General features: G+C 37.9%; 2 protein-coding genes across 7 annotated transcripts in view; one reads left to right on the top strand and one right to left on the bottom strand.

The window, feature by feature from the left end:
• The window catches only part of ACSL5 (acyl-CoA synthetase long chain family member 5), a 44,273-nt gene extending 42,428 nt beyond the window's left edge, over positions 1 to 1,845 (top strand). For all 3 annotated transcript variants that reach the window (XM_007173091.3, XM_007173092.2, XM_007173093.2), the window contains exons 20-22: positions 220 to 291; positions 681 to 827; positions 1,573 to 1,845. In XM_007173091.3, the coding sequence (XP_007173153.1) occupies positions 220 to 291; positions 681 to 821 (213 nt within the window). In that variant the 3' untranslated portion in view covers positions 822 to 827; positions 1,573 to 1,845. The remainder of the gene's footprint in view (positions 1 to 219; positions 292 to 680; positions 828 to 1,572) is intronic.
• Positions 1,846 to 4,520: 2,675 nt separating this feature from the next.
• Positions 4,521 to 19,332, bottom strand: ZDHHC6 (zinc finger DHHC-type palmitoyltransferase 6). Of its 4 annotated transcripts, none has more exons than XM_028164268.2 (11): positions 18,984 to 19,332; positions 17,609 to 18,082; positions 16,872 to 16,963; positions 15,513 to 15,672; positions 14,112 to 14,273; positions 12,424 to 12,477; positions 8,276 to 8,443; positions 7,175 to 7,216; positions 6,332 to 6,477; positions 6,192 to 6,238; positions 4,521 to 5,151 (listed from the first exon to the last, which is right to left on the bottom strand). In XM_028164268.2, the coding sequence occupies exons 2-11, from the start codon at positions 17,873 to 17,875 to the stop codon at positions 5,048 to 5,050; spliced, it is 1,242 nt and encodes a 413-aa protein (XP_028020069.1). In that variant the 5' UTR covers positions 17,876 to 18,082; positions 18,984 to 19,332; the 3' UTR covers positions 4,521 to 5,047. The 4 variants fall into 4 exon arrangements, with proteins under 4 accessions (XP_028020069.1, XP_028020068.1, XP_057387326.1 ...); XM_028164267.2 differs by having other exon boundaries at positions 19,102 to 19,332; XM_057531343.1 differs by having other exon boundaries at positions 18,065 to 18,082; positions 19,102 to 19,332.
• Between the last annotated feature and the right edge of the window lie 86 nt (positions 19,333 to 19,418).

Raw genomic sequence — 19,418 nt, 5'->3', positions numbered from 1 at the left:
CCATCCAGAGAAAACCCCTGCTACCATTTAGATTTGTTTTTTCTTCCCATGACTTTTTTTCTTTGAGCAACATTTAGGTATCACATGTGCTTGCACATACCCCCATACCCTGCTTTTATCCTGATGAGCTTAGTAGGCATTTTGAACTGGTTCATGCTCAGCCTTTCCTTCAGGCTCTTTTTCAACAGCCATGCTCTGAGCTATGTTTTATATTCCTAGGTTATAAAGGAAGCCATTTTACTAGACTTGCAGCAAACTGGGACAGAAGGTGGCCTTAAATCCTTTGAACAGGTATGTACTACTCATGTTATCCTGGTCTCTCATGTCATAAAGTTTTAAAGTTCGCATTTATAATGGGGTTTAAAATTTAAAAGTACAGTTTCCAAGGAACTGATTTTAGAGGTACTATTAGACCATTAATGACACTGACCTTTGCATTTACCTGTACAGTCCCTTCATGCTGTTCATTATTCCTCCTCCTTCTCCACTCATGTCTTTCCCAAATTATTAGTGTGTGAGAATGGGCATGTGTTACTCTTCTCTTTACCCTCCCACTTCATCAACGCCACTTTTATAAGGGGAAATATTCTTTAAGGTTCTTCACATAGCATTTAGAGGGCTCTGCGGAACAGTCCACATCACTATTAAACACGTGTGTATGTGTGCATCTTCTCTTCCAGGTCAAACGCATCTATCTTCATCCAGAGCCATTTTCCATTGAAAATGGGCTCTTGACACCAACCATGAAAGCAAAGAGGGGAGAGCTTGCTAAATACTTTCGGACTCAAATCAACAGTCTGTATGAGAAAATCCAGGAGTAGGTTAAGGTACTTATGGCTGAGAGGGGCTCAGAGGTAGCCTGCCTTGTGGGAATACGGATTAAAAACTAATCTCACGTTCATTTTTTTGTCTTTCCTCCTGTCTGTTGTTGTAGCTACCTACTAAATTATAAAACCATAGTTTCAGGGCTTTTTAAAAAATATTAAGTGAGAGAACTTACCATGGGAAGCTTAGCCTTGAACTAAGTAACTCTTGTCCTTCCCATCTTAAATGTTGCTGACATTTAGGGCTACTTCTATCAAGATACCTTTCTTCAAGGTCCATTTATATCTTTTTTCCTTCCTTGTGATCTCCAACCTTTATAAGTGATAACTAGTTCAAGGGCCAAAGTGACCCTTTGGGAATTCTTCCGTGTTTTCTAGTAAACCTAAATTGTTGGCAGTCTCAACATTTAGGCCTTCCAATGTTCAAATTAAGAGAACTTTAAGTTCTGAAAAGCTGTTTATAATTCATGTTTTCTAACCATTCCACAAAACCACTAAAATTAAGTTGAGTTTTAAGCTATCACAATATTAATTAATCATATCTGTGAGACAAATTTCTTCTTTGTACTTCTGTGTCCACTGAGGTTTGTGTCCAGAAGGGAAAAGTTTGATCACTGAGCATTTCCTAAACCCTGTAGTTTCTCTGACTTGGGAGAATTTAAAACTGGGCCTATGACATTTTGTCCAAAAAGTATGTTCTAAAAGTGTTTTCTGCAGTATACCTGGTAACTGAACCTCTTCCCAACAGTTTGCTGCTGAGCTGGAAGCTGTGGGGGAAGGAGCTGAAACTCATGTCAAGTGCACTTTTCCAGTAAACGAAGTAACAACCTCCTGAACTGGGAATGAAGACCTATGGGCAAGCATGAAGCCTGCACAAGAGGTTTACCTTCTGGGAAGGAACTGACTGATCTTTCCTCCCCTGACTCAGTTCCTGCTGTACCTTACCTTACACCCCTTCAACACGTGCTGCTTCCACTTGTAAATGTTAAGCATTCAGAATAAACCACTGCAGATAGCTTAAGCTGTGGTGTGTGTTTCCCCACAGACTGTAATGAGAACCAGCCTCAGACAAGGACCCCTTAACAATCAATCACGTAAGCGAGTGGCTCTCAAACTTGGCTACACACTAGAATTACCTGGGAGTTTAGAAAGATATTGAGGCCTGCGTGACACTTAATGGATTCTGATTAACATGGTCAGGGGTACAGCCTGGGCATCAGGATTTTTAAAAGGTCCCCAGGTGATTCTAGAATGCCACCAGGTTTGATAGCTATGTTGAAGACCAGGCCTTCTTATCCCACAGATGTGAATAATAAAATAAATACCAGTCGAACCCTAACTCCAACTGAGCACAATTCATGTTCTTTCTCCTTTATCATCCAAGTAGTCTTGAACAGTATTCCTTTCTGGTCTCTCACCGGAATTAAGGAGAATGTTCCTGGATGGTCTTTCTAGACCCTGAGCCCAGAAGAGCTGAGGAAATGTCTATTCTTGGATATCTGAAACAGAAGGGCAGGCAGGAATTAACTTCCCTCCATGTCTAGCTAACTCCCGCTGTCTCCCTGACCTCCTCTCGCACGCCCCCTTCACTCATTCCAACTGCACCACACTGGCTGCCTTCCTGTCCTCAAACATGCCAGCCACATTCCAGCCTGTTGTTCTGCCTAAAATGCAGATACTCCCAGAGACATGTGCTCTGTCCCCTCATCCGCTTTAAATGTCACCTCCATCAAACTGTCCCACCTGCTTTCTTCATAATACATGACTCCATCTGACATATATTTTACTGTCTGTCCACCTCCCTACCCCTCACTGGAATCTGGCAGAGTTGTGCTTCATTCATTGATGAATCCCCAAGTGCCCTTCCCTTATTGTTAACTGTTATAAGCCAGACCCCCAAAGCTCAAGTTCCCTGCCTTGGAAAGAATTACTACTGGAATAGGTGACTACTATAATTCTACTCATGTGTTTAGAAGAGCCCAAAAAATAGCTTTGTATACTACAAAGCTACAGTAATCAAAATAGCATGGTACTGCCAGAAAAACAGACACATAGATCAATGGAACAGGATAGAAAGCCCAGAAATAAACTCATGTGCTTATGGTCAATTAATCTATGACAAAGCAGGAAAGAATATACAATGGAGAAAAGACAGTCTCTTCAATAACTGGAGCTGGGAAAACTGAACAGCTACATGTAAAAGAATGAAATTAGAACATTCTCAAACACCATATACAAAATTAAACTCAAAATGGATTAAAGGCCTAAATGTGGGACTGGATACTATAAAACTCCTAGAGGAAAACATAGGCAGAACACTCTTTGACATAAATCACAGCAATATCTTTTTGGATCCATCTCCTAGAGTAATGGAAAGAAAAGCAAAAATAAACAAGTGGGACCTAATTACACTTAGAAGCTTTTGCATAGCAAAGGAAACCATAAACAAAACAGAAAGGCAACCTACAAAACAGGAGAAAATATTTGCAAAGGATACAACCTACAAGGGATTCATTTCCAAAATACAGAAACAGCTTATACAGCTCAATATCAAAAAAATAAACAACCCAATCAAAAAAGGGGCAGAAGACGTAAACAGACATTTCTCCATACAGATGGCCAATAGGCATGTGAACAGATGCTCAACATCGCTAATTATTAGAGAAATGAAAATCAAAACTACAATGAGATTTCCTCACACAGGTCAGAATGGCCATCATCAAAAAGTCTACAAACAATAAATGCAGGAGAGGGTGTGAAGGAAAAGGGAACCCTCCTGCACTGTTGGGGGGAATTGGTGCAGCCACTATGGAGAACAGTATGGAGGTTCCTTCAAAAACTAAAACTAAGTTACCATATGATCCAGCAATCCCACTCCTGGGCATATACCCAGAAAAGCTGAAAAAACTAATTCAAAAAGATACACGTGCCCCAATGTTCATGGAACCACTATTTACAATAGGCAAGACATGGAAGCAACCTAAATGTCCATGGACAGATGAATGGATAAAGATGTGGTATATAAATACAGTGGAATACTACCCAGCCATAAAAAAGAATGAAATAATGCCATCTGCAGCAACATGGACGGACCTAGAGATTATCATACTAAGTGAAGTCAGAGAAAGATAAGTATCATATGATATCACTAATATGTGGAATCTAAGAAAATGATACAAATGAACTTATTTAAAAAACAGAAATAGACTCACAGACATAGAAAACAAACTTATGGTTACCAAAGGGGAAAGAGGCAAAGAAGGATAAATTAGGAATCTGGGATTAATAGATACACACTACTATATATAAAATAGATAAACAAGAACCTACTGTATACCACAGGGAACTATATTCAATATGTTGTAATAACCTATAATGGAAAAGAATCTGAAAAAGAATATATGTGTATATATATACATATATATATATATATAAAACTGAATATATATACATATATATATATATAAAACTGAATCACTGCTGGACACCTGTAACATTCTCAATCAATTATACTTCAATTAAAAAAAAAGTCTCCCAGAATCCTGTGATCTCAATATGCCATTAATTGGGTAATTTGAGGCAAATATGTATGTTTTAAGACTCATGATTAAAGATGTCGATTTTTCACAAGGCAGTAAAGCAGTTTTTCCATAAGGAACTAAGACAATCCTTTTTAGTCAGCAAAAAGAAAGATACTTTGAGTAAAAAATATGATTTAATACAGAACATCCATTGATCTTTATTTGATTTGACAAAATCTTCATTATTAAAAGACAGGTAATAAAATCTGAGCTTACATTGAATCTGCAAATTAAGTTCTGTAGTATCTAGAATATTACATAAGAAATTTCGGCAGAGGGGGAGAGAGGATAAAAGCATCACATGCAGATGCTCCTGGCAAAGGGGGAACTATATCTGCAGGTGAGGTCCATCGTGGGCAGTGCATAAAAAAATCCTAGAGAAAATGCAATCGACTTACTTGGGTGAAGTGTTTTTCCTTTTGGGGAGAGGGAGCGGTGGCATCGAGGTGCAGGAATTCAAAGGTATGTGCAGAATGGCTTCTCCATTTCAAAATGATAATAAAAATATTTAGATCATGGCACTAGGGCACCTTTGAGGAAAAGAACACCTTAACCAGAGTAGGCTCATTGCATAATTCTTTAGTAATATGTACAATTTTCAAGTAATGGAGCGGACTTAGAGTAATTTTACTTTAAAAGTGGCTATCTATTTTTCTTCTCACCCTCTGGGGCTTGATCTGTTTCAGCATCGCAGGGACACTTTTCTACACAGTTTCTAGGAAACCATCCTCTTATTCTTGAAACACCTGAGGGAGAAAATGAAACTGGTATGAAATAGTCAGATACACCACAATGACATTTGTGAGACCCATTAGTCCTATTACTTCCAATTAATAAGCTTTTAGTTAGACTTTACCACCCCCCACCATCTTTTATAAGCACAATTATGAGGTTAAAATTAAATAAATAAATAAAATTTTTTAAAAAAATGTTCCTAACAAGCTAGAAAACAGATATTTCCCAAATTCCATCATCTGGGGAAGGAGCTGATGTGGTTCAGGAGAGCCCCAGTGGAGTGGGGCGAACTTGGTGTTCACGTACGTGTGTGACCATGAAGGAGTATGGATGGCACTGTCATACTTCATCTGTTCCGGGGGACTATCTCCCTGTAGCCTTTGTGAATTTTCCTTTTAGACTTTCTCTAACTTGTGCACTTCTATATCAAGCTTGCCTAAGCTGTCACATGGGTTAATTTATGATTAATCCAGTGTTTTCAAAAGAGCATCCTGGGTTAATCTTTACTTTAAAAAGGAACAATTCTTAAAAGTAAATAAAAAAATCAAAGACACGGTTTCAGTTCATTAGTTTTTATAATAACTTAATAGGACGATTCATTCAATGGGGGTGCGTATGGCATAGCAGCTTCGTCATAGGCTCTGGAACCAGACTGCGTGGGCTGGAGTCTTGGCTCCACCTGCATTCGGTGTGGCCTTGGGCACGTTGCTTAGCCTCTCCACGTTCCAGTTCCCTCGCCAATAAAATGTCAATGACAGCACGGACCTCAGAGGGCTGTTGGGGACCTGAATACCACAAGTGAAGCATTTCCGCAAGTGCCTGTCGCACAGTTAAGTATGGGGTGTGATGTTTGCTAATCATTGCAAAGACCCGATAAATGCAAGTGTATGGAGGAATAATACAAAGAGCTTCTTTTTGTTGTTTAATGACGTGCCTTCCTATTTAGTTCCCCTAATGCACGTGACGTGACTGTTTATAACAGTTATTCTTGTAAAATTTGCAGTTATTGCTGGCAGTCTTGTCCTCTAAACGCCCCCTTCCACTTTCATACCTTCTTTAATGGAATCATCAAGAATTTTATCTCCATACAACCAGTATCTGAAATATTTAAAAGATTAAAATTAATTTTTTTTTTTGGCTAGATGCCAATTTCGTCATTCAAGAAGAAATTCACTGCTTTCTGTCGCTTACCGTAAGCCTCTTGTGGCTAAAATGAACTCCCCTTTCTGTAGCCTTATCCGAGGCTCTTCAGTGCAGGGGCTCGTGAAGAAGGTTTTGATTCCTCTATTCAAAGGACAGCAGGTACCACTATAATCTTCTATTACTTTATACTGAACCTGTCATCAGTGAGCAGAAGAACAATTTAACATTAACCCATACCTGAGGTTTTTTAAGTTTGAATGTAAACTGTGAAAGGTAGACCCAAAATATCAGGCAAGTGTTTCCCTCCTGATTCCCTATCTGCCCTTTATAGAAGGTAATTAATTGATGCTTCTAATTCTCAGGTTTTTTCTTACCCTTCATTTCAAGCACATGGCTAAGAATGACATTTTAGAAGCAGTGCTGTCCAGTAGAACTTTCTGCAGTGATAGAAATGTTTTATACTTGTGGTATCCAGTGTGACAGCCGCTAGACACATGTAGCAACTGAACACTTTTAATGTGGCTGGTGCAACCAAGGGACTTAAATTTTAATTTTATTTAAATTAATGTAAATTTAAATAGCCACATGTAGCTAGTGGCCGTTGAATTATTCCGTATCACTGTAAGGACGAGTTTCACATTAGGGAACTATACTGAGGATACTTATCTTCTGACAATATAAATGGACTAAATTCCCTCCAAACCTCCAGTCCAAACTATTTAAATGAAAACAAAAGCAATATGCATTAAATTTCAACAAATGTATTAAGAAATATTATTTAATAAAAGCTAACAGTTGGTTTTTACGCAAAGGCAATTTTAAAAGCTACATAGAAGTATAGAGCCTGACAAAAGAAAAAGAAATTAGTATCATTGCAAAAGAATTACTTACACTTCTGACTCTTTTATCTGCTTTTTGTTTCAACTGTTCTATCTGTTTGGAAGATATAAAAAAAAAAAAATGAAGTCTCTTATCTCAATTTTTAAAAACAGGCTTTTCTCATTTACTATAGCACAGTGACATGACAAACTCCCAATTTTCCAACATTTCAAATTGCTGACAATTTAAAGGCCGCCTTTTTTTTTTCTTTCTTTTTTTTTTTTTAGCATGGAAAGAAGGCCCTATGACTAAAAACTGGTACTGAAGTGGGGCCTCCTTCTCAGTGTTCCCTCTCCAATGTCTTTATTCACAGAGCACTCCCTGTGGCCCAGGAATCAGGGAGATGTGCTCTCTGCCCTCAGGGGGCTTCTGGGCTTGTCCCTGAGGTGAAGAGGATACAGAGACTCACTGATTCTTTAGAGAGACAGCAAACAGACTGCAAAATTCACCAACAATGAGTCTTGTTTAAAAGTCACCATTTCAACTCCTTTTCTCCACTTATTCAGCAAGTTTATTAAACGTTACTACACTAGATATAGTAGGGGAAATAACCTCTGCCTAGAATCTTGCCAAGTTAAGTTAAAAACATAAGATACAAGAATTAAATAAAAATGAGACCTCACGTGCTAATATACATTAGTATATGATTAAGTGCCAAATCCAGCTGAGTCTAGAGTGGGGAAATAAGTCCTTATGGAAGAGAGGGCACTGGAACTGGTCTGAATAATTTCTGATAAAGAGGAGCTCAGATGACATAGAAAAAACAGTGTTGGGGAAGAGTTAGGGGTCAGGAATGTACCAGGAATTCGCTGAGTAGACTAGGCTGATTGGAAAGGATGATTCCTGCTAGGATGTAGGTGAAAGGTAGCTTTTGGCCAGATTTTATAAAACTAAGTTAAGGAATCAGGACTTTATCTCACAGGTATGGAGAGATAAGGAAAGATTTAAATAGAAGGAGGGACATGATACAAGGAGTGCTTTAGAATTTAGATTCATTTGACATACTGAAAAAATTCTTATTACTTATTTTACTATAAAATGCCATTGGAGTTAAGAAGTTAAGGGGAAGAAGGTGAGGCAAAAAGGCAAGACTATCTGAACAAAAATACTCACTGTTAAGCTGTACTGGTGACAGCCTTCTCTTATTGGCCAATCCAGTCCATCTCCTTTGGGGACCCCTGACCATGTAAAAACCTGTTTAAAGTTCTTCCATCTACTTCCCATATCATAAGGAAAAACAAAGACTTCATCTAGTTGATAATATTGAATTCGATCTTTAGCCTGTGGGTAACAAAGATGTAAGATGGCAGATACATCTGTCTTAAATGGCTTTTAGTAATATACTATTGAGAACATTTATTCCTCAAATTCGTACCATTCCTAAAACTGCTTCCTCCTCGTTGTAACGTTAGAGTACACAGGAGAAATAAACACACTTATCGCAATATAGGAAGAACTTGACACACAATACCAACCTTGTATGAGACCATCCAGAAAATGTCTGACAGGAGTTACTCAGGAATATGCCTAAATAAGACCAAATTTAAGCATTCAAAAACGTTTATTAAAGGAGTTAGTAACTTTATACCATATAGAAAAAGTCCTCAATGTTCCTGCTTGTTCAGCAGAACAAAGGAATCCAGGTGTAAAGAAGACATATTGATAAGGAGGTTTAAGAGAAAACAAGGGTTTATTCAGGATGGAAGGAACCGTTAGGTGGGGTGCACTAGAATGCAATGGCTGCACCCTGGGTGGCAGCAACACCTGTGTGTGAGTGGCCAGGAAAGGTGTGACGGGGGAGTCATCATTCTATGAAAATTATTTTTTTTAAAAGCTAGCAGGTATGTGTAAAAGATCTTCTTTCAGTTTTATATAATACCATTACATATGTCTATATACTTACTTATGTAGGCATTTATATGTACATCTTATGCATATATATATAAATATTCAGGTTTCATAAATTATATTCTAGGCATTTAAATTGTTAGCTTTTACTTAAAGGGATAAACTGGCTTAAAATTTCTGATAGAAATTTCTAAGAAATTTCTTAGAATTTCTGAAATTCCACTGACACCTAGTGGTATAGAGATACACCATTTATTCCTACAATAAGTGTACAAATCCAGTTGATACTTACAGTGTAACAAAATCTGTAATTCTGATACATTTTAACTTAATATCAATACAATCATTTATTTGATTTTTACTGATCAACAGAGTGCCAGTTTTAAAATAACTTCTATATTTAGCATGGCACTTTACAAAGAGCTTTGGTCATTAGCAAAAAAACACTGTTAATCTAATGTCAACACATTATGCTAACTAGAGATGATACCTTGAAATATTTTATTATCAGGGGATAGTATTTTAGGGAAAAGCTTTTGCAGTTACTTATAAAGTGATGATGTTAATTCAATTAAAAGAATTGTCAAGCTGTAACATGACAACATGTAAGTCCATCCCCACCCAGACAGTAAAGGGTAATTTCTTTTCCCTTTCTATAAGCAAAAGCTTCAGAGTCTTCAAAATGAATTAAGAGCCTCAGAGAACAGAGATCTAGAATATTAAGAAAGAAAAAGTGCTAAGGATGAGAGTAGCTTACAGAAACAACCAAGGCACGGTCTTTAAGAGAAGCACTCAGTGAAGATGGGGGATTCCAGCAATACTGTGTGTTAAAAGGTGACAGAGATGTGCAGTAAGTGCTACAGGAAAACGTTACAAAAGTACTTAACTTAGTCTAGGGAAAGTCAAGGAAGGTTCCTTGGAGGAAGTGACAGCTAAATTAAGTGTTGAGGGACAAGAAATTAGGCAAAAAATAGGGGGAAAGAATATTCTAGGCAGAGGGAACAACATGTGGATACAGAAGCATAAGATGTGCAAACTATTTGGTATTAGCTGGTATTGAGTGTGAATGGGGTGGGAGGGGTGGAAATGAAGTTGGAGAAGCAGGTAAGAGGAAGACATAAAAGGTTTTATTGATACTACGCATAAGCTAAGGAGCTTGGACTTAAACCCGTACATCAGTGGTTCTCAAAGTATGCTTTGCATACCTCCTTGAGTCCCCAAGACCTTTTCTTGGAGTTCAACAAAGTCAGACAACTTTCATAATAATACGAAGATGTTATTTGCCTTCTTCATGGTGTTGACATTTGCAATGGTGGGTAAAATTGCTGGCATCTTAAGCAGGAATCAAGACAGTGGCACCAAACTGTATTAATAGGTGCTATATTCTTCACTGCTACACAGTCATAATTCAAACAAAACCAAACCAACAAAAAGCCCAGTTTTACATAAAAATTTGATGAAGAAATAAAAATTATTTTTATTAACTCTCAGCCCTCAAGTAGATGTCTTTTTTTTTTTTTTAAGTAGATGTCTTTTTAATATTCTGTGTGACAAAATGGAAAGTACACATAAAGCTTGCCAAAGTGCTTATCTCAAGAAAAACACTTGTTTGAGTTGTGAGCTAACAAAAGCTGTGTAGCCAGCTTTTTTCATGTAACGCTATTTTTACATGAAAGAATGAGTAATGTAACAGAAAAACCAAGGTTATTCAGACTTCAGTATTTAGTGGACGTCTTCTCGAAAATGAACAAAGTCAGGCTGTTACTTCACATAAACAACTGAGTATTTGTTGCCAGTGGAAAAAATAAGGCTTTCAAGTGAAAATTGGAATTTGGAAAATTTATAGCCACCACTATGAGCTTGACAGCTTTCCAATATTTAAAGATTTTCCCCATAAAATTGGTAGTGATATGAATGAATGCGGCTTTTAGATATTGTATAATGAAATGTGTCAACATTTTAAAAATCTGTGTAACGCTGTAAACTACTATTTTCCAAATGACCAATGCCTGATGCCCTATATGGGTACCAGATCCATTCAAAGAGCAAGATAGTTTGATGGATTTAAATACAAAAGAATACAAAAAGTTTACTGATGTAGTTTCAGATCTCACATGCAACTAACCTCTCAAGAACTAGCACTCGTCAAGCTTTAATATATTATCAAGGAATATCCACTATTACCTAAAAGACATGTTAAAATACTCCACCCTTTTCTACCTACTTATCTGAGGCTGAATTTTCTTCATATACTTCAATCAAAGCAGCATATCTCAACAGATTGAATGCAGAAGTAGATGTGAGAATCCAACTGTCTTCTGTTAAGTCAGATATTAAAGAGATTTATAAAAAAAAAACACACCACTTCCTATTTTATTTTGGAAAATTTAATTATTTTTCCCAAAACACATGTTATCTTTATTAACATATAATGGATTTATTGTTTTTTTTAATGAAATAATAAATATTCAAAGATTTTCTCAGTTAGAAAATAAGGCAAATGTCAATAGATATAATACACATTAACAAAAGCTCTTTAGTGTCCTTAACAAAATTTTTGAGAATGTAAAAGGTCCTGAGACCAAAAAGTTTGAGAACTGCTGCTGTAAATGAAAGCTCACCAGCTGGCTGCCAGGGGGCTAAATGTGTCCTACAGGTGTGTTTTATTTGTCCCACAAAGGTTTTTTGTTTGTTTGTTTTTAATTTGAATTGCTTGCCAATGCTTAAAAATAGAAAGGAGGTTAACACAGAAATCCAGATCTCTGACTTTTCTTGGAAAAAAAAAAAAAAAAATTATACGATCTCACAATACTGGGTGAGGATTTCCCTGTGGTACCAATCAGCTTCGTCGCCGGGCAGCTCTGGCCCACAGGCTGGCTCCCCGCATCTAGGTTATCTGCCCGGGCTGTAGTGCATTTGGGTTTACAACCCCTGCTACAGTGATAGTGAGGCTCTGAGAAGTTTTAAATAGGGAGTGGGGTAGTCAGATGTACTTTTCATATCAGAATCACAGTGGACAGTGTGAAGTATGTACTGGAAGTCGTGAGCTTTGTAACAGCTGAATGTTATAAGCCTATCTGATGTCTAAAGCCTATGCGATGGCACCTTGGTAGGACGGAAGTTCCTTTCCCAATGGGTTGCCTTCTCCTCCAGTCTGAGAGAGTACAGCCAAATGGTTTCATGTGTGGCTTAGGCCTCTTCAACAACTCAGTGTGTGGGAGATAGCTCTGTGGGAGTCATATTAAACCAAGAATAAATCAAACGGTTCCTATGATCACCTTTTACATGGCATGCAAATGACGTAAGGAAGCCATTTGGTAGCCAAGTTTTCATTTTGGGGCATTTATTAGTTAATCTGGTCTATTAGTTAATCAGTACCTTGTCGATATTGAGGAAACAATTATAAAATTTACCTTCTCTTCAATCCATGATTCAATAGAAGTTTTGTTTCTGAGAATTATTTTCATCTGGAAATTAAATGATAAATAGTAAAATTTCATCATGTGACTGGTTCATTTAAGATTATCATCTTTACACTAACCCTACGAGGTAGTTTTTATTGTTCCACTCCATAGATGAAGATATCAGGATAACAGAGATTAAGTAGCAGAGTGTGGTCCATCTGACTCTTAACCACTGTACATCTTCACATGAATGATTACATCGATCCACAGTCAAATCTGAATCTACTGTTTAAATAAAAAATCATGTTTTAAGTACCATCTTCTAAGTTTTTCAGAGTATTAATAAAATATTGATATAATCCATTCAATCAGTATTATATAGATGTATTATGCTATTAAAATCTTTTACCACTATTTTTAATCTTAAATGCATGATTAATCTATTTATTACACGTAACAGGGACTCATTTCAGTCAACCTAGATATTTTGCTTGCCGTAAAAACTGAATATTTTCAGTCTTGATTCTATTTTTTGATTTTCCTAGCTATGACAATTCCATTTATGTAGGTTTTTACACCACAGGATTTTAGTTTATTTCTAATATGATTCTTAATTATAGGAATTGGGGAAAATTTTTCAAAGAATTTGATGCCAGGCTAGTAGAAAACGTGAACTATAACCAAAACCAGGTTATTTTAAAACCAAGAGTTCAAAAAGGGCCGGGAGACGCATCAGGGCCTCAAGCCCAGCGTTTCTAACTCTATACGTCCTGCAATTCTGTGAAGTCTCCATGTGCCTTCGTGGAGACAGTGTGACGCAGTAAGAACAACCCCGGACTGGGAGTCCTTATCATATTCCAAGGGCCCAGCACAACACCTGGTCCACAGTGGGCTTTCAATGAATGAATAAACTAATGAAGCGAATGAAATGAGTCTTAAGAACGATTTTTTGATCCATTCAGGGCCACATCCTCCTTCTCTGTGTTCTCACTGCACTTTGTACATAGATCTATGCTATACACATGACCCTGTATTAATTAACTCTTCACCACTCATTGTGAGTCCCCTAATGGCAGGAACCTCTTCATTTTCATTCTTGTAGCCTCAGTAATTAGCAAAGTGATTCATCACAGAGTAGACATTAAATAGCACCTATATTACAGGGTTGTTATGGAGATTAAATGAGCTGACACATGTAAAAAGCCTAAAACAGCACTCAATAAATGTTAGCTATGTTATTATGATTTTGATTTAATATATGCTACTATAAAATAACAATAATCATGTTTGTTGAATATATGTTTACTGAATACATGAATGGATGATCTTGGCTATGTCACTTAACCTTCCTGTGACTTAATTACTCATCTGTAAGGAAGGGAAAATAATACTCCTCTTCGACCTCTTTTGGAGTTGATGTGAAGATCAAGAGAGACGGTGAGAAGAGCTTTCTCAAGTATAAAATGCTATATAACTCTAAGTTAGTATTTTTAAAATTAAATCAATAACCTAGAAATTCTGGCAAAGTCACTTCAAAATTATCTGACTAGTAGAAGATTAAATTAATCACCTAGATGGAATAAGTAACAATAATCTCCATTTCACACTGCATACTTAAATGGAAGCTTTATCTCTTTCTCGCTACAAGCGGCCCCAATAACTTGACAACTTTAGCTAGAGGTAATAGAGGAACTTACCTGGATAAAAAACAACATTCCAACAGCTATGGTTGTTCCTAAAGCTAATCCCAAGGCAAACAAGGTGGCAGCAAATGCAGCTAATCCAAAGGGAATAATCGGAAGAGGATCTCTCCGGGCTGCACTCATATCAATCTTTACCGTGTTCCACCCAAAGGAGAGCTATAAACAATAACAACAACACACACTTGAAATACTTGGTTGTCGTAAACGGTCATACTCTACTGTACCATTTAAAATAACTTGGTCAAAAAGATCAACAAATGACAACTTGACACTGTGGTCAAAGCAAACAGAGCTGTTTCTAATCAATACTGTGGTTTGAACTCATACTGATATGCACGATGTCATTCTTCAGTATTCTAAAACGTTTTTTGTTTGTTTGTTATTGTTCCCTCAGAAAGTGTTAGGAAGACCGCACAAACATTACTATGCATGAACAACACCAATCTAAGCTGTAACTGCGTCTCCCATCCTCTCCTTGTTTTCCTCTATTTACAGTGATTTCCACAGCGACAAACATAGCCTAGGATTCAGTGGTTTCTTCCCTCATGTTCCACAACGAGAGGTTTAAAAACTAGCAAAATGTAGGCCGAATATGGCCTGCTGATGTGTACTGCCTGGCCTACAAAATGTTTTAAAATATTCAGAGTTAGGTATCAACATTTAGAAGTTTAGTGATTTAGAAATCAGATTTCACATAAAAAGTCCAGATTTTCAGATTTTTCTTGAAAAACCGGATGATCTGGCATCACCAGGCTGGATTTCCAAACATCAAGAACTGGCTGAAGTCAAATATGGGTTGTTCCCTGTGTGAAGGACCTGTGTTTTCCAGTTTACCACATCCCACCAGGCCTGTTTCCCTCATTGACCCTCCAGGCCTCTTTAGGGACCTCAATTTGTGACTACTGAACTTTATCTCATGACTACTTGCCCATAAATCAACTCAGTCAGTTGCACCATATCTTAGAATGTGCACCTGCTCTGTGAGCCACGTTCCAGGACACTGGATTTAGAAATGAACAAAAGAACTACATCTGGCCACAGGATCGAATGGAAACAGAAAGCACTAGTATTGTCTTTTTTCTCCCTCTTCTGCTTTTTCCTCTAACTATTCTTTACCACAGCTACCAAGTTTGAAGTCCAGTAAGTTATAGATAGTACTAAAATAACTGTCAACTTCAACTAGAGCATATAAGGTGAGTTTCCAGGACAAAATAATCTTTCCTCATCTTAAAAACTGTTTTACTGCTTTTTTAAAAGGAATCCTTACAGAGGATTATACAACAAAGTTCTATTTCCCCACCTAAATTGTACAAAGCATATTTCCAAAAGGAACTTCTTAAATAATCTTAATAACTACTATTTAAGCTGGCATGATTTTATAACATTTTCACTTACCCGATTATAAAGCTGTGTATACATTGTCATAACAAAAATAAAGGCAGCATGAATACAACCCAGTGGTGCTAAAAGGAGAAACAGTGTGAACGAAGCATGATTTTGGTAACCACAGCAGTTGTTGATCCAAGGGCAGTGATGGTCCATCTTCATCACACACCTAACAAGAAAAATTTACATAAAACGTGAGGCAGAAAATCCTGTCTACTTTAAATAACTTTGGTCTTCAAAAGATCAAGCACATCGGAATCTAGCATGTCCATGCATGGTCACAGAGGAATTACACTTCATGGAACACAAAGAAAAATCTTTATGAGTTTTTAAACAGTGACTTCTTTTAAATTTTAAACAACACAAGAAAGGGCAGGCTTTGTAACAGCATCTGAGGAAAAGATGTCTGCTACAAGTGACTTTGTTTAAAGAAGTCTGGAGGCCCACTGAGAGGTTCATTATAAAGAAATGAGCATGGTTCCTGGTTTTCCTCTAGCTCTGAAATGCAGTGACTGAAGTGGAATACAACAGAGACTGAACAAAATTACTTATAAATCTCCACTGGGGTTGATGGGGCCTAGCAGACGCTTGTAACTTCCTTCCTTCCTGTTCTTATCCTTTAGATGTGGAGTCTCTAAGCTAAGCAAGCTAACTCCGGAATATAAGATGTGGTTTAGTGAGCAAAGTCTTACTCTGTTTCCCTTCCTTGAGGCTGCTAGAAGAAAATTTTCTTGCCTCAAACTAAACTTCATTTGCTCCTCCAATGGTCCCCCTAATGGTCCTCCCCCTCAGCATTCTCATCATAAATTTCTTATTTATCCGTGGACATAGGTGTTCATTAAAAAAGGTTCTAGCTTAATTCACATTTTTCATAGTGATTCTGTTTTCTTCCAATTAAGTTTTGTATATAAAACACCTCTGATAGCAGGCACCTGGATTCATTTAGTAGATCTGTATAAACTGTAAATGTTAGTCAACTAAATAATGGAAAAAGCAGGTCTCCTTTATAATTTAGACTCAGAACAATTCCAAGGCTAGTCAAGATGACAGTCGACAATTAATCCTGATTTATGAAAACAACCTAAAGGTATAACTTTTTACCCTGCTCTTGGCAAGGCAAGAAGCAAAGTAAACCTGTACTTTTCTAGAAAAATCTTTTCACTATAACAAAAAAGAGTAATACTTATTAACAGAATTGACGATGTAAAAGTAAAATGAAGATTATGACACAATTATTTTGACAACATTATTTATAAAGCAGCCACCTTGCAGAAAATAAAACTAGGATTGATGTGGTAGAAAGAATAACAACAAAAGACCAGTAATCAAGTTGATCAATCCCCAATAAATAGCAAAGACAGACAGTACCTGTTACACTTTCTGCAATGATGTGACCGTGGTGCCTTGTATGCTTGGCAGACTTTACAGTATTGAAGGTACATGCTATCCTGAGAATTTTCCTTGGCAGCAAAATAGAAACAAAACATAAACCTCTGGGTAATTGGAAAAGTGATGTTGCTGTTACCAGAAATTCATTATTTAAAAATATTTTAACTCAAATGGCTGGAAATGCAAGTTAAAATTCAAATTCCATCCTTTCCCCATCTCCCATAAAAGAAAATCAAACCATAGTATTTATTCATAAGGCATGACTTGTTATTACCAGGCTGCCCGTTATTTCTGAATACTTTATGGTTTAAAACAGTAGTTTCCAAAGAGTTTTTCTCAGTTATAAGGGATGTTAATATGTTACATGAAAAAAGATCCTAGAGCCAAACCACACTGTAGAATTATGAGGTGAATGATATGCAGTGTTTCCTAGAAACTTATGCACTCATCACCACCCCTCCTTTTTTTTTTTTTTTTTTTTAAATGCAGAAGTATTTAATGAAATTGCTTTGGGAAATACTAACTTAGATCCATACTTTCAAACCAGTATAAAATAAATTCTTTGAGCTCTAAATGATTGGTGATTAGAATAATACACTTAGTCTCTACCAAAGCGAAGAGCAGGCTGTGTCTGACCTTATTGGTTGGCAGATAAGGCAAAAACTAAATATATGATTATCATGAGGGTTCACCATCTTAAGGAATCTTTTTCTTACCGGTTTCCACCCCAGAGGGACGAAGCCAGGACCAACAAACATGGCATTGAAGTAATTATAAAGAATCATGACAGTCCAATTTATCAACATGATAAAGTTCATGCTTCCTCCAGTAGTATGTAAGGGCCAATACCACAACACAGAGTCAATCATGGCCATGGTAGAACATATTGCTATAACACCAAGGGCTATAATGGGACCCCAGTGACAAAGTCTCTTTACTTCTTGTAGATTTTCAAACTTGATAACTGAACAGAAGGTACCCATTTTGGTGAGGAAGAACTCCTTCCTGTTTTCAAAGAACTACAGATTTCCTTTTTCTGTGCACACATTTCCATGTGCCACAAGTCCATGTGTGTTCCTTAATTGTCATGCCTTCACACTGTGGGATGTTAATGCAGATTACGCCATGTTCACTGTTACACACTCTTTATGTTTTCTAGGAGAATCCAGTACCTTGGTTTGAAATCCAATCTAAAGAAACAAAATGAGAAAGTTCGGTAAGACATTTTACTATGTACTGTATTTGTTAATTCCAATAATCACCTAAACAAAAGCAGCTCACAAGTACTTTACTATGGAATGAGAACCTCATCAAACATCAAAAAGAACTATTTTCGTCTTATCCAAACTTTCCTCATGTCTGAATAGCACCTAAACTGGACACGTGATTCTAAAATGGTTGTTTTTATTCTTTTGTTCCCAACTTGTCAGAGGACTGCGTCTATGCAACCGTTTAGTGAATGGTTTGAGGAGACGAAGAATTTTAGAGTTGGGAAGGAGGGCCTTAGGGTTGGCCTAATCCAGCTTCCTTCTTCATAGAAAACAAAATGGCTTGGAGAGGCTCAGTGAGTAAACCACGGCGGTAACAGATGAACTCAACAGAAGCCAAGTCATCAAACTCCCTCTATGGAGCTCTAAACTGCCTCTTACCCAGTCTCGAATGACATAAAGTATGATCCAGACATGGTCTACACCATTTGCCTGCGGTTGCCCCCCAAACACTAACTTAAGGGTCTATTTGTGTCAAAGTAAAGAAGCGGGAGGGTGAAAGCAAAGAGACTGCAAGGAAGGGAGGGGAGAGATAAGTGTGTGTGAACTCAGGACCGGAGGCGTATATGAGAAGGAACATGATGAGAATATTTGAGAAAAAAGAAAAAAAGAAGAGGAAGTGTCTCTCGGAGCGAGGGACGGGAAAGTCAGGACGGCGAGCGCCGGGAAGATCTGTAGAAGGGTATTTCGGACTGGACTGGAGTGAGTCAAGGGAAGAAGATCAGAGGGACAGAGTAACAAAGACTTCCATGCAACAGATGCCGCTGCCTTGTGCCTCAATTTCCCGTCCGTGTCATGGAGCAGAGCGCTTAGAAATCCTCACTCAGGGGAAGAACATCTTGGTAGGCGTGGTTGGTCTCAACATTCTGGAGACGCTGGCCTCACTCGGGTGGGGCGAAGACCGCCAAAATCATGGTTACGTCCCATGCTTTGACTCCCACCTCGGTCTGGTCCTCAGTGCCCGCTCTTCGGCCATCGCATTTCCGCGGCGGCTCGGGCTCACCCGGAGCAGGTTTTCTTCGGCTCGGATAACTCCGTCATGGGTACCTCAGCCCAGCGCAAGTAGAAAGTAAATCCTGTGTGCTAGAGGCTAGAGTGCGAGACCAGCCTCCACCCTCGCCTTGCTCCGCCAGCGGCCTCGCCGCAGCTCTCCCGCTCAGGCTCAGTGCGCAGTCTCCGTGAGAGCCACTTCCGGGAGGTTCGCCGCATCAAACTTCCCCCGGGAAGCAAGCCCCTCTGACTTGTAGCTTGGGAAGCC

Source organism: Balaenoptera acutorostrata, chromosome 16, assembly GCF_949987535.1.
Source record: "Balaenoptera acutorostrata chromosome 16, mBalAcu1.1, whole genome shotgun sequence".
Lineage (NCBI taxonomy): Eukaryota > Metazoa > Chordata > Mammalia > Artiodactyla > Balaenopteridae > Balaenoptera > Balaenoptera acutorostrata.
Note: the sequence above shows the minus strand (reverse complement) of the source record. Positions and strands in the feature narration are given on the sequence as shown.

Bases quoted from the DNA above. Each gene is read 5' to 3' on its own strand.
- ZDHHC6 (XM_028164268.2), bottom strand. From the start codon at position 17,875: ATGGGTACCTTCTGTTCAGTTATCAAGTTTGAAAATCTACAAGAAGTA. The intron at 15,673-16,871 runs GTACTGTCTGTC...TTTTCTTGTTAG, and splicing joins CATTGCAGAAAGTGTAACAG to GTGTGTGATGAAGATGGACC. The intron at 6,239-6,331 runs GTAAGCGACAGA...TAAATATTTCAG, and splicing joins TTAGCCACAAGAGGCTTACG to ATACTGGTTGTATGGAGATA.